General features: G+C 43.4%; 1 protein-coding gene across 1 annotated transcript; it reads right to left on the bottom strand.

Annotated features, from left to right (window-relative positions):
• Nucleotides 1-3561: 3561 nt before the first annotated feature.
• LOC143903118 (uncharacterized) lies at nt 3562-12527 on the bottom strand. The gene is made up of 3 exons (XM_077416532.1): nt 12137-12527; nt 7944-8219; nt 3562-4933 (listed from the first exon to the last, which is right to left on the bottom strand). The coding sequence occupies exons 2-3, from the start codon at nt 8158-8160 to the stop codon at nt 4653-4655; spliced, it is 498 nt and encodes a 165-aa protein (XP_077272658.1). The 5' UTR covers nt 8161-8219; nt 12137-12527; the 3' UTR covers nt 3562-4652.
• Nucleotides 12528-14622: the final 2095 nt, after the last annotated feature.

Raw genomic sequence — 14622 nt, 5'->3', positions numbered from 1 at the left:
TTACCACGAGGTCATTGGGGAATTCGACAAATTTAACGGCTGAAAACGGGCGTGACAAGTGCGTGCACCGCGTCTGGGAAAGCGCGGGGAAGGGCGTCTCGCGAGGTTTCTCTTCGTCATGCATGTTGCAAGGTGTCCGCATTGGTAGTGGTAATGACGGTGGTGGTGGTGGTGATGATGGTGGTGGCGGCGGCGGCGGCGGTGGTTCCTTCGCGGCCGTCGAATTAATAGGCCATCTGCTCTTCCCTGTGCCTCCTTTAAGGAAGTCAATGTTTAGGAAGTCCATGGGAAGTGGCGACAACGGAAAGCCCCATAAAGCCAGAGAACCAGGAGAGGACATGGGAACGGACCCTCGCAAGGAAGTCGAACGGTCCTACACGGTGTCCCCCTTCGTCTTCTTCGTCCGCAAAAGTGGACGCGGGGGTGTGCGTGTGTGAGCTCGTCCTTGTTGTCGACGTGCTCGAACGATCGCGGCTGAATTGCATAATAATGATATTTACTCGCCACGAACACTGCGCATTATGCAAATCTTAAAACGATACAACCGAATTCTACGCATGAGATAAAATAGTATTTTATAATTCGTAAATTACTGATATCAGCTCGCTAATTAATTTCAACTTCACTGATACACTGAGAAAAAAATTTAGATAAAAAAGAAATATTTATTTAGGTGGCACTTAATAGCTTATTTGCTTTTTACTTAATTAAAATAAAAATATCTAATTCTAAATAAAAAAAAAGAAAAATATGTGTATTATATTAAGTAAATAAATCGTTAGGAGCCATTATACTTAATAAATATTTGTTTGGATTTAAATATTTTTTCTCAATATATGAAATTAATATTCTGCCGATGCAAAAACAAATTGACATCTTGTACCTCTTTGCCTGGGCAGTACAAAATAAAAGTCGTTTGGAATATCTTTTTCCCCTTTCCAACTTGTTATTCTTTCTGTAGAACATTTGCAGGAATATTTTTCTCTTTGCAAATTTTTTTTTCTCTTTCTGCGGGATATGACTTCGGTAAGAAACGACGGTTCGGCATAATGAAGGCAAATTCGTGCGCGTTTACGTGTGCGCGCAAACCGCAACGGAGCACAGAGCTTGTTTGTGTCTTCTGATCTCACTGCGTGGTTTCTTGATCCTCAGTACCCTCCACGGAGTATTCGATACGGGAAAGAATGTCGTCGATCGGGTATATACACACGCGATGATGAACTGACAGAGATACTTTGTTGGCGAGAAATTAACCGTAAATTTCTACGACGGCCACCATCGTCGCGGCGCATCGCGAACAGTTTTCCTTTTTCTCAGGTTTCGAACGTTGGATAATGTCGTTGAGAATAGATCGATATATGTAGATGGCCGAGATACGCACGCGATAATCTGTTCCAATTTATTCAAGTGGTGTCGCAGGTAAATATAATATTTGCAGAACACTCAGTGCGTCTCCCATTTTTAAATCCCGAGTGTGATAAAATTCCGATACTGCTGATTTTTATTATAGTCGTGAACTCTTTTCTAAAAATTTTTACTTGTCTCCTCAGCTGTAAAAATATTGATTATAAAAGATATCATTTGCCATAATCGCGTATCAAGGCTTGTGAGCAGACATCGATCAGGGGGTCATTTGTATTCCCCGTCCTAGAAACAATTTGTATTCTTTGAAATCACGAGATTTACAATATAATTATGTACGCAGTAAAGCTTCATCTGTTGCGATCAAATAGTCTGAAGATGATAAGATATCGATATGTCGCGCGCAGATGATTGTAATTAGAGATGTCGTAGGAACGCACTTGTCCACATGCCTGATAATTCTCAAAATCGAGCATATCTTGAAATTCGACTGTACGGCGCGAAGGAGTTGATCGCGGCGAACGGAAGGAAGGCACCGCGCCCTTTTGCGGTCTATCAGTCGTACAGCGTACGGCACGGGACCATGTTGCCGGCAGAACAAGATTAATAAATCCAAGGGGCTGCCGCTCTGCCTGGTAACAATAACGAAACACCTTTTATGCACGCGTGGATTCCACCTCTTCCTCCTCCGCGGCCGGGCCGCTACCACAACCGCCATCCTCGCCCGTCTCGCTTCATCCACATGAGCTTCTTCACATTCACCTGCTGCTATTCGAAGATCAGCTGCCCTAACCGCCACCTTGGCAGCACCTTGCCCACCTCACTGTCCTCCTTCAACTCCATCGCCACAGACGGACTTCTTCCTTCGAGTCTTCTTATCCTTCTTCCGCTGCCTCCGCTGATCCTTCCTCCATCCTTTCCCTCTTCTTCTTCCTCGTTCTCCATTCGCGCCTTGCCTTCGTTCTTCTTCACCGAGGCCGTTTTCCTTCGTTTTCTCATTTGTTTCGTTCTACTCCCCGTCTTCACGGCCTTTATACCGCCAGCACTTTGGCTTCTTCTTCTTCTTCTTCTTCTTCTTCTTCTTCGTGGCTGTCTCTCCGGGGCAACCGCATGCCCGTGCTCGCTCGAGATTTTTTCCAAAAAATCCAGCTGCGCCGATCTTTTATGGGGGTCCGGCCACTCGCTATTCCCGAGTGCGCGCGGTCGCTGCAGCTTGCACACTTGTGACACGCATATTCCATTTTTGAGGCGAGGAAACGCTGCTGGTCGGATGGCCTTGCTGGTAATTAATCGCAGCAGTATACTCTAGGTAACGAGGTTTCATGTTATGCGCGCGGCGTAATCGGCCACTCGATTATCGTTAATTTATTATCACCGCGCTCTCCAATCAGGCGCTCATATTCGGCTGGCGTTATACGCTAACCGCGCTTTCTACTCATCCTCGTTGTTTGTTCTACGCTTCACGGGCCGCGACTTTAGCCTCGCGAGTAGACGATTATCGGGAGAAAGTAAGTGTCAATTCGCGAGTGTTAGCGCCTCGCTGTGCATACCTCTGGCTTTTCTTTTTTTTATAGACATCGAGCGTACAGTGCAAATTAAGTTACGTAAACGCAGCGACGTGTAATGTCAACGGCGCCGGCGTGTCGTTGGCGCTACACGGCACAGTAATACGTTTTGACAAAATTTATTCGTTATTCGGCAGGTGATCGGAGGAGAGCCGATCGGGAGCACCGATGAGAGATCCACGAGAAATTATTCATTTGCGGCGCCACGAGCGTTCGACGCGCGCGAATATGCGTGTTTCGCGTAATTTAGATAATATACGCTCGGGTACGGGGATATGTGTTACTCTCTTCGTGCCGCGAGTTACACTTTGTAACACGCGCGCCCATCGGCGATAAGGGGGGAATCGTGCGCCTGAATCGCTTTGCGCGCATAACCGTCGCTCAATTCCGCAGCGCGGAATAGGCAGCTCCCCTACAATCAGTTTGTAAAATGTTCGTAAACGGCATCGGAAATGATTTTTATCGACTTGGAATTGATTTGAATTGATAAATAAATTAGCAACACGGATGATACACAACCATGTCTCTGTATATATATTTTTTATTACAGGAAATGTTAATGCAGAGCGAAATTTGAATATTTTTTGAATATTCTTTTTATTTCCTTTGCATCGAAACTCAGCGTGCACACCACTCGAATAGATGTTGTATATAGAGATATCCACGTCGATGATGTAATCAATGCGTGCGTTATATTAAAAAGTTACAATGCGTAAGAACATAAATTCTACGATGCTGATGCAGTAAAAGCGATAAATCAATTGGAACGGTGCATATATAATATATTCCTCGCGAATTGACTCAAGATTTTTAATGCCGTGTATTTTTAATACGCGTTTATTCTTATTCGCGGCATTTAAAATTACGCATTCGCGGAATGCACGCAAGAAATCCAGTTTGCGGCATTCCCGGTCGCATCGACGGATACTATACGGCAGTCGAGCAGAACGAATCCCGGCATGGCGTCGCGTCGGGGTCGCCCTGATGAAATTCAAACGGGGTCCTGCCGAGCGTATCGGTTACGTTTCCACCCCCAGCGTCTTGCGACGGCGTCTCGAAAAAAAGGGTTGGCGCCCCGTTTCTTTCCCACGCGTCAACGAGGATCTCGGCTACAGGCGGTCGGCAAGCCGGCACGCCGTTTCAAGACCAAGAGCGCTCTTGTGGATTTGTGGGGGTAAAAAAATCCACAGAATAGAAATAAGACAAATGCATGGAGAAGTAGAAGACTCAATATTGAATTCACGATAAATTTACGACACATTCGACTTCGACGTAACAAATTACATCTCGGTAGAATGTTCAATTTCTCTCAATTCGCGATTTACAGAGGTTTTTTCTTTATCTTCACTTGCGTCTGTATTTTAACGAAATAAAACAGACCGGTTGTGGCCCGATTGGAAATTCGGAGAGCGAGATGAATCGATAATGATTAGATAATCATTAGGCAGGCGGGCGCATTTGGCACAGCCATTACCGATCGATCCTTTCTTCCCAGCGCCGAGTTCCGGTCGGCGAAAAAGCCCTCCTTATTCTGTTCTCCTCCGCGTAGAAAAAAAAGAGGAGTCCACGACACTGTGGGAGATCGCGTACGCAGGGTGCAGGCCGGAGTCGTGAGGAGAGTCGTGCGAGAGGAAGCCTGTGCGCGATGTGCGAGAAGGACGAAGAGAATCACCTGCGGTGCACCTGCTGTGCAGGGGGCTCCTTCGGTCCCGTATTAAAAGTGTATCAGACGCTCTCCGGTTCCTTCTGCGTCCCTTCCGCTCGCCTCTGTGTTGCTCCTCCGCGTCCTCCTCCGCCTATGTACTCCTCCACACGCCACGGAATACCTGATGGCCCTTCGTACGATAATTGCCCTTCAACCATCTTTCGTCTTTCGTCTTTCGCCTTTGGTGGAAACGATCCGGTTGCGCGTGTGCGCACAATCGGATCCGTTCCTGCAAATTGCGCACCGTTAGCGATCGTCCTGCTGATCCGCGAAACATTGTTAATGCGCGAAGCGTGTAATCCTATAAAAAAAATAAATAACAATTTAATTATTACATAAATTACATCTTTTATGCGTTGAAATGATACTCTCTAAAAGTCGAAGGGTGAACTATCACTCAAAATGAGTGTAAGGAAAAGTGAAAATTGAGCCTGTGCACTTCGAGTGACTTGTCACTCTGAGAAAGAGTCAATTGCGCTCTATAAGTGAAATTGCACTTATTTTGAATGTAGTATATCAGTGTCTGGAATGCAGTAGGAGAGTGAATTAAAATTCACTCTACAATTTTTTGAATGAAAAATTTCACTCTGTTAGAGTCATTTATCAGTCGATGTTTAGTGAATCGTGATTCACTGTAGTTTTAGAATATCATTCCGATAGAACCACTCTAAAAATTTGGGTGAAAAATTCACTCCTATACCTTGTGAGTGCCCCCCGCATTTATTCAAAATTAGAGTAACAACTCTCTCTCTTGAAGTGACAATCACTCTAACATATTAGTGGCGAAACCACTTTATCAAATTTAGAGAGTATTAATGAGCTTTTTTCTATATATGTCTAATAAAATATTTTCATATACTTTTTGAGCGAATTAGAAAGAATTCTGCAACAACGGAGCGCAACAGCCAAGAATTATCTTTGAACACGTGAAAGATGAAGGGTTTAAGGACTATCGATGGACACGTAGTATGTAAGGTAATGCGTGCTTCTTCGATCACCCTTTTCTTCGTTCGCTTCAATGCCTCTGCTACTACCGATGCGAGATGGCCATTGGCCCGTTTGAAAATTGCCTTCGCAACCGACGTTGCCTGAGCGCGTGCTGGATATCGGGCTGTGGAGGAGGCTAATAGCGTATGATTGCCAAGCTTTTGCCCCGCTGAAAGAAACAAATTTGCCGCGTTTCGCCTTTTGAATTGACTCTGACGGCATAACATTCTCGTTTGGCAAAACATTTCCTCACAAAAGCCTGATTTTGCATTTATGCAGAATTCGTCAATTGAAATTTGCGCTCGAGAAGTAAAAGAATGTTTTCAAAGAAAGCCCTCTTTGAAAAATTACTTTCCGTTCGACAAGAACGCTTTTTATATAAAAACCTTCAAATGTATACGTTTCTAAACGCGTATAAAAGCTGCATAGTTTCAAAAGTCTGATGGTTATCTCTCGATATTCGACTTTTCCCTTATTTTTATTAGGATATATTCCTCCTTCTATCCTGCCCTTTACCACTTCCTGTTACGACCGTCTCCTAAAGAGATCGCATCAATTTGCTTTTTTTTTCTAACGGTCTTCTCGAAGAGATACGTTTCCCGCACACGTATACCGCGCGGCCGCACTCGCTCGCGACGGACAGCAGGAGTTAGCGACTAACGGCCAACAGGTGTATAGCAGGTGCACACCCCGTGCGTCTTGAAGAGCGCACTGCGCAGAGCTAAAAAGTTTCACGTCTACCTGAAGGTCCCACGCGCGAGAAGACGACGCGACTTTCAACCGTCGTTTTCGGTGGAACGACATCACCCTTTCGACGTTCCCACCCCACGAAGGTGTCGCGATACGAAACAACGACGACATTTCGGGCAAACTGTTTTCTGATCTCTGTGGTCTTTGACAGAAGAAACATGAGACGTCTTAAAGACATCTTTAAGACGTCTTACGTCCCGATTTTGAACATGGTAGCCTGTCTGGGGTATATCATGATCTACAATTAACATTGTAATTGCTTATTGTACAGAATGTGTCACACGATGAATAAGGCGGAAAAGCATTACCATTTTTTGTCAGTAACGGTTGTATGCAACGGAACTGTTAAGGCCTGGACACACGAATCGACGAAAGACGTAAGACGTAAATCGTAAGGAAATCCACTAATCAGAGTCGACTATTCGAACAATAAAACTGTCTCCATCGAAGATCTCTCGAAATGTAAAGCTTGACATAACAGAATCATAACGTTACAAACATCACGCTGAATGGAGCGGTGAAGGAAGAAAAGAAAAGCAATCGACGAGAGACCGCGATGACAAACGAAGAGCGGGGGGATAGTAGTAATGAAAATGCGAATGAGTTAGTAAGAGAAAAAGAAGAGAAGGAACGGGGTGAGCTGGAGATGGAGGGAGAAGCTTAAAGAGATCACCGGTAGAAGAAGGCTACAATGCAACGAGGCGAAAACGGTCCGGATTGAAACGAGGGAGGCGAAGCGGAAAAACGGCGAGAGGCAAGAGAAGCGGAACAAGGGGAAGAAGAGAACGACGAAATAGAAATGGAGAAAAGGAAGATAAGATCGAACGAAGGAGAGTCAAAACGGAACTACCTCTCTTGTGGTGTAGAGAGGTAGAGGAAACGAGCGTTGAACAATACGGCGCAGCGGAAGCACCTGCGTCTTATTATCGATCATCTATCGATCCGCTGCTCCCTGTGCTCGCAGCCTACCCTTCGGAATCACTGTACGACGGCGGCGGTGGCGCGGCGCGCGTTGTGTTTTCGACCGTTAAAAACCCACCCTGTCGTGGAGGAAACCGTCAGGTGCTTCTTCCTGGACGGCAAGTGCAGGCGGCACAAGTGCCTTTTCGATTTAATGACACGTTGTCCTACACGAGCGCGCGGCCGGCCAACGCATACACGCAAGCACCTTTCGCCTTCCTTGAGGTCCTTCCGAGTTTCCGTTGGCCGTGCCACCGGGCCGTACGTGGCACTTCTAATTCTCTTAAGGAGAAAAAGAAAAGAAAAAGAAGAAAAAATGTGTACGATACGCCTCGGAAGTCGACGAATGCGTCGAATACGTCGAATGCGTCGTTAGATAGAACGTGCTGCGAGCTGTACAAAAGTACAACCACCGAAAAGTGATCTTTAATCTTTTGTTGTATGAACGCGCGAAAAGATCAGATTAAGCCGCGAACTGTGAGGTCGTCGGCTTCATTCGCACGTGCGTGCCGTGACGATCGACCGTAAAAATGATAGAGGCGTGTTTTATCTAGAAAACAATGTTGCGCGCGCATTTCTACTTATTGAAATTCAATTGGGTTTAATGATCGCACCTGTACGTCCCTTTCTCTCTGCCGGAACATCATCGAGACATTCCGGCAGCTGTAGCTGTACACAAGGGACCAACGTATTCCCCCGGTGTTGGTGATGGTACATATGCGTGTACGTACAGGTGGAAGGCATGATCATGAGGCTCCTCCTGCTCCTCTCCTTCTTCCTCCTCCTCTTCCCTCCTTTTGCGGGCTGTTTGCCTTTGTTGCAATTTTTCATCCGCTCCTTAGCGACACGGGGGCATCTACAACTGCTCCAATTGCGCGTCTCTCGAGTACCTATTAATTAAACATTAATGGCAACAAGCCTCGCGTTTCATAATTCTTGCCGAAACTGTAATTTGCAAAATGCGACAGGTTTTTTTATTGCTCGAGGTTTTAGCGACGCGAATAAATTCAGCCGATGCAATCGATAATTCAAAGTAAAATGCAAGGTCTCTTTTTTAAATCGCCCGGTGTCGCGCCGCACAATGTAGGCTAACTTAACACTTTCAACCATCTGCTCGGTATCGGGCATATGCTATAGGGATAACATCGAAAATGATCCGAAACTGGTATGAGACATGAAGAGAGAGAACAAAACAGGCTCTCTCTCTCTATAAGATCCTGGCACTCGCTACCCGGCTGTCAGTAATCCACCTGTTGATTTCCAAATCAAAATAATATCACGGTTGCCACATTTTCTCGATAGTCGCCTTTCTTCCTCGAGTTTCCCGAGGGAAACGTAAATATCGCGGCGCCGGAAGTGGGTGAGGCTGTAACGCGTTTGCGAGATAAAATTTTATGTCCGTCATTATCATATCGATAGAAAGATACTTCCTTTCCTTCTCACAGATACGCCAGGTTCTTCCGTGATGCCTCTAGAGCATAGGTGGTTCATATTTATGATCATAATGTTAATTATTCGTTGTACTCGTTACGGTGGTCATTTTTAAATATCTTTTTTGTCTAAAAAAAGTTAATTTATAGAAAATCATAGGTGATAATTTTTAAATACAACTTTTTGTGTCTAAAAAAAAGTTTTTCGTAAAAAATCATGGATAATAATCTTTATTGGAAAGAGAATTTTCTACTATCAATCTCTGCATCTCTCGTGCTCGTAAAAATCACGTGCAATTGTATTAATGTTGTTCCCGCGATAATTTTATTCGCAACACGTCGATTCTCCATTGAGAACGCTGATTTCCGCAGCGATTTCGCTTAATCGCTTTCAGATTCCATTGTTGACCGCCGGTGAAACCCCCCCGGGGATCGCGGCGGACCGCGGGGGTGTAACGGGGAGCAGCGAGGGCAGGACACTCTCTCGGGCAAGTCCTGATTTATGAACGAAATCTCGAGTAAATGCTCGTTTCCGCGCTCTGCCGGGCGTGAAATGACTTTGGGCGAGTTTCTCACTGCGACCGGGGGGCGCAATAGCGCATCCGCGACGCGGCAGCAAGCCGACTATGCGTGCAGTTCCGGTCCCCGTGGACCGGAAGTGCCGGGTTATACCGCCCTGTGACCGTCATAATTTCATAAACAATCGTTTTTGCGCTGGCACTTTTGCCTAGTTATAGTAATAAAATATATTTATGATAAATTGTATTTTTCCTTATAATATATACGTTACATAGATTTTTTATATATTTCTAAAAACAATATAAATAGATTAAAAACACAAGGGAGTCAAGTAAGTATATGAAATACTTTTTTAAATATCTTTTTTCAATATAAAAAGCAGCAGAAATTGTACACTAAATGCAACATTTTAACATTTTCATGGCCCAAGCAAAAGTCGGCGAACTGTACAAAAAAGTTGCGGTACGCAATATTAAAGGCAATATTAGTACGTAATTTGCTGGTAATCGGCAATGTAATCGAACGACCGCGAGAGGGGAACTAACGACGGCACTGTCCATTTTATCGCATTTTATTATCGACGGTACGCGCAATTGCGCGTACATTAAGCAAGATAATTCCTGCGACCCGGGGATATAACGAGGGATTACATGGCCGTTTGAGTTTCGGCCGCGGCTTCGGCGACGACGACGGAGCCGGAAGCCCGTTCCCGCCACAATCTACGGCATTCACATTCCCCCCGGGAATCGCCGCAGTGGGCGCGGCCGATGACTCCGAGAGCATCGAAATTAAAGGTTATGCCGGCTTTTCACTCGGAAACAAAAATCCGAAATTACGGTCGCGTTATACGTGCGTCATCCCCGCGAACGGGGGATCCTTCCTTAATGATTTCCCGCCGTGCTCGTTTCGCTTTTGATTAAACAACGCGAGTCTTCGGGCACGCAATATCGCGGCCGTCGACGACCAATTTAAATTTCTACGGCGCGGGCGTCTATATTAGTTATTTAACAACTGTCTGCGATAAGCGCGCAATTTTTCTTTATTTTCGTTATTTTATCCGCGTCCCGCATCTTTTTTTCTTTTCGCAGACGCCTGTTTTTAACTTCGTACTTGTCCGCGTTTGTGTAAAGATATCGCGGCTCATGCACCCCCCTCGTTTACCAAGGCGAGGTCGAGGGTCGCCTTATAAATTAAGCTTTTATTGCAGCCGGCCTCGTCGTCGGCCGCGGACGAAAAGCCTTTTATTCGTTCGATAGGAGTCCCCCTCCCCTGCCTTCGATTTAACGAAAGTCGGCGGCGGGAGAAGAAGAAAGCGGGATGACTTAGAGCGGAAAGAGGAGCGACGAGGGGTCTTCTCCAGCGAAAGGGAAAGAGGAAGATGGGGATTCGAAGCGAAGAGGGAGAGAAAGAGAGGGAGAACACTGTCTTATCTGCTCCCCCATGATTTTTGCTAATTAACCTCGCCACAGGCACCGCTTCGTTTTTTTGCACGAGAAGAGATTAGCTCGTTGCTCCCGAAAGATACTTCGGGGGGGGGGGCGCTCCTCGAGGGGGGCGGTGCTCCTCCATCGCTCTTCTGCACACTTTTTCTTCGTTGATCTAACAAGATCGACTATCGACTATTAATAGATTATCTGTAGTTTAAACAAAATGTTTTGTATAAATATCTAATCTTGTATCTTTTGATATACTATCGATATATCTTTGGATTTCTTATAGGACTGTATGGAAGTTACATCTCTGATTTACGCGCTTTCATCTCGGCGGGAATTGCACACTTTGTGTTTACAATTCGGCTCTTTATCGTTCCCGTTGATATCGGGCGTAGACAGTCGGGTCAACTCGTCTCCTCTTCTTCCGTCCGCGAGGAAGTAAGAGACGAAGTGTGTGCGCGACACACAAACGCGCGCGCAGTTGTGAGCAAAATGGCATATCTCTCGCGCGTCGGCTTATTTAATGTCTACCAATAATGCGCGGCACCGTTAATTAGCGAGCGCCGCGGTAGATACTGTCGGCGAGAAAAAAAATAAGCGACGCTTGCGCGACACGATGACGATGATAAACTTTTCCTCGAGCAGTATTTTTGGATCGATTCCCGCACGTTTCTTTCGTTTAATTTCTCGTATACAATAAGTCGTTACCGAGAATGTCGCACATTACAAGAATAGACGGAGATTGAGAGAGAGAGGAAAAAATATTAACGGAGCGACAACGGCGAAAAAAAATCACGCCTATCATGCAGACTATTATAATGACGCAAAAATGACTGGCTCGCGACGTCGCGCGCTTTATGATTATGTTGTGAATTTCGTACCTAGAGATTTATTTCCTCGCGCGACGCGCGTCTCGAAGAAGACGTGACATTTAAGCGAATGATATTTCGCTTTTCGACACGTAGGGACCTGACTCGCTCCCGTCGGTGCCGCGTTAGTATCCAGATTTCGTGTCATTATATATAGCGTCGTAATTGCGTCGCCGTGCCTTCTTCCGTGACTCGACTCGGCCGCGATTGTCTTCCTTCGATTAGAGGCCGCCGCGTCAGGTGTTGCCGGCCTCGATGCGGTTCCTAGTCGCATCGGGATTTAATGACCGGTATAATCGTTGTTACGGTGCACGCACGGGTGTCTAAGTGGTCGGAACGACGGGAAGGGTTGGCGGGTTGGTTTTATCGCGCCATGGAGAGGTCGGTGAAGGGAAAACGGATTTTTTGCCGGGGAGCTTCTCTCTCTCTCTCTCTCTCTCTCTCTCTCTCTCTCTCTCTCTCTCTCTCTCTCTCTCTTTCTCTCTCCCTCCCTCTCTCTCCCTCTTTCTCTCACTCACTCTTGCGGTTCAAAGGTCGGACCCGATAATATACTTACTCGTTTTGACTGACAGTCCACTGTCGAGAGATAACAATGCGCCGATCGTTTATTTACGTTGGCGTAAATGGGCGCGTGTCTCGGCACTCGGATATATTCTTTCCGCACGTTATCGTACTTTTCTTCGTGCGAAAGAGGAAGAGGACGACTCGACGTCGTCGGTTGTACGAGACGCACGCGTGATCGATAGTCGCATTTTATATAATATTTGCTAACAATGTTTGCGATAGAAGTGCATTGCCACGCTGCGCTCTTTGCGCTTCAATTAATCATTAGTTGGAAAAAAGTCACGATACAAATGATGTTTTAAATAATTTATCAAATATCTATATGCAAACTTGAGCGCGGTTCTAACACAAATATAATTTGCATCATACTTGGCGTAGATACATGAAATAGGAACTATTATTACTTGTTAGGTTAAATATATATTTTATTATAAGTAAACTTTATCTAAACAATTCATTATATAATGTGACTTATTTATTTATTATTTGAATTATAAATATAACATTCTTTTTTTGATGTGCTTTATTGCACGCAATTTATAATCTAGTACAGAGAGAGAGAGAGAGAGAGAGAGAGAGAGAGAGAGAGAGATACTTGTAAATATATATATTGTAGATATTGAAGAAATATATTTAAGTTACAATTGGTAATTTATCAATAACTGGTAAGTAACTGTAGAGTACATTTTTTAGTTTTTACTATATATGTAATATCTATGTATATGTACATACATGCATCAATATATGTATATCATATAAATATGTAGAGAAAAAGCGAAGTACTTTTCACCTAATATTTTTTCTTTAAATATAGTTTTTATATTCAGGAGAAAAATGCAAAATATTCTCCATCATCTATGTATAAATATAAAGAATAAATTTAATATCAATGAAATACTGCAGAATACTGTAATTGTGGGTAGATATTCATGCTTGGTAAAAGCAGGGTCCGGTCTCAAGGATAATGGCAGAACACGACATGAACGATCGTCAATGAATTAGTAGGTAGTTTACAATATCATAAACCTGATAGAAAATAGTGGCGGATTTTTTTAAGACGAAATATTCAATTATTATAAAGAATCTCAAATCAAACTATTGTGTGTGTCTAGGACTTCAATTTTAGTTTTATATAAATAATTTTACCTTTAATTTAAATAATTCTATATAAATAATTTTAACTTTTATATAAATAATTCTAACTTTAATTTAAAGTATCAAAATTTGTCGTTAAATATAAATTTCTATATTTTAACTTTCGACTGCTTCCAACCGAAGGTTGCACTAAGATGCCCGGTAGATGCGAGCCGGACTGTCGGAGAAGAGAAGAAGTCGCGAGTCGTTTCCCTGAGTTGGTTGAATAACAACGCTATGGAGATTGGAAGCAGAGACTTTGAGCTGAACGGACCGATCTGTACTTTACTGAATAAATATTTGTAAAATTTTTCTTTTCAAAATTATAATTTGCTTTATTTATATAATAGCTTTAATAGTCTTTTTTTTTGAAACATTTAAATTTATATTGCACAAAATAAATCATTTTATCCATACACATATATCCAATTATTTATTTAAATTAATTTTGTCCTACCGGTCTTAATCTATTTGTTATCGGACAAATCTGAGCTTAGAAAACTTCCAACAGTTGCAAAATAAACGTTCTACTGAACGTGGCCATTGAAAGAACATTTATACGTGTGTTCCGTTTTGAAGAACTTCTTGAACAGGTGCACATTAGTAATGCAATGAAGTTAGAGTAAGACAAGTTATTTTGTTTCACTTTAACGTATATTGCACGAATGTGCACCAGCTCAGAAATTTCTTCGAAAAAGAATAGACATCATAGATGGTATGCATATAAATAAAGCTTCTAGAACATTGTCCCACGCATGTCTCCAAGACGTCATAAACACGTTCGAAAGACGTGAAAAGTAGGAATTTTAAATGTCTTTATATAAAATAATGTCTTTATTATTAAAACAAAACGTTTATGTAATAGTTTTTTAAACGTTCTTTTATCGGAAAAGAAATGTTCCATTGAACGAGAGTAGGTCACTTGTCACTCTACAATATGACGTATGTGCTTATTTCCGGAACCAAATTTTTACCAAAAGTATATGAAATAGGGGTAAAATTTTCCGGGGAGTGCCACTATGTGTATAGTTTTTTGTTACCGATTTTCTGGAAACCGGTTTTTCCAATTCTTTTAATTGAAAAATTGGAAAAATTAAAAAAATCGGTTTTCAGAAAATTGGAAACCAAAAACTATATACATAGTGGCACTCCCCAGAAAATTCTACCCCTATTTCATATACTTTTGATAAAAATTCGATTCAGAGGTTTGGGCTGGGCGTTGATGAGTCAGTCAGTCAGTCAGGACATCTTCCTATATATATATAGCGTTCAGTACGTAAAATGAGACTGCCCATAAGTGAAATATGCACGTTTACCACGTCGGCGCCTTCATGCCGCACGTCG

This window comes from Temnothorax americanus, unplaced genomic scaffold (assembly GCF_048541705.1).
Source record: "Temnothorax americanus isolate GAGA-0224 unplaced genomic scaffold, ASM4854170v1 Scaffold43, whole genome shotgun sequence".
Lineage (NCBI taxonomy): Eukaryota > Metazoa > Arthropoda > Insecta > Hymenoptera > Formicidae > Temnothorax > Temnothorax americanus.
The sequence above is the reverse complement of the archived record's forward strand: the minus strand, read 5'-3'. Positions and strand labels throughout refer to the sequence as shown.

What these genes read in the sequence shown, in the direction of transcription:
- LOC143903118 (XM_077416532.1), bottom strand. Translation starts at nt 8,160, where the DNA reads ATGAAAAATTGCAACAAAGGCAAACAGCCCGCAAAAGGAGGGAAGAGG. An exon ending in AGAGAGAAAGGGACGTACAG is followed by an intron (nt 4,934 to 7,943) that starts GTGCGATCATTA and finishes TTTTTTTTATAG; the next exon opens with GATTACACGCTTCGCGCATT.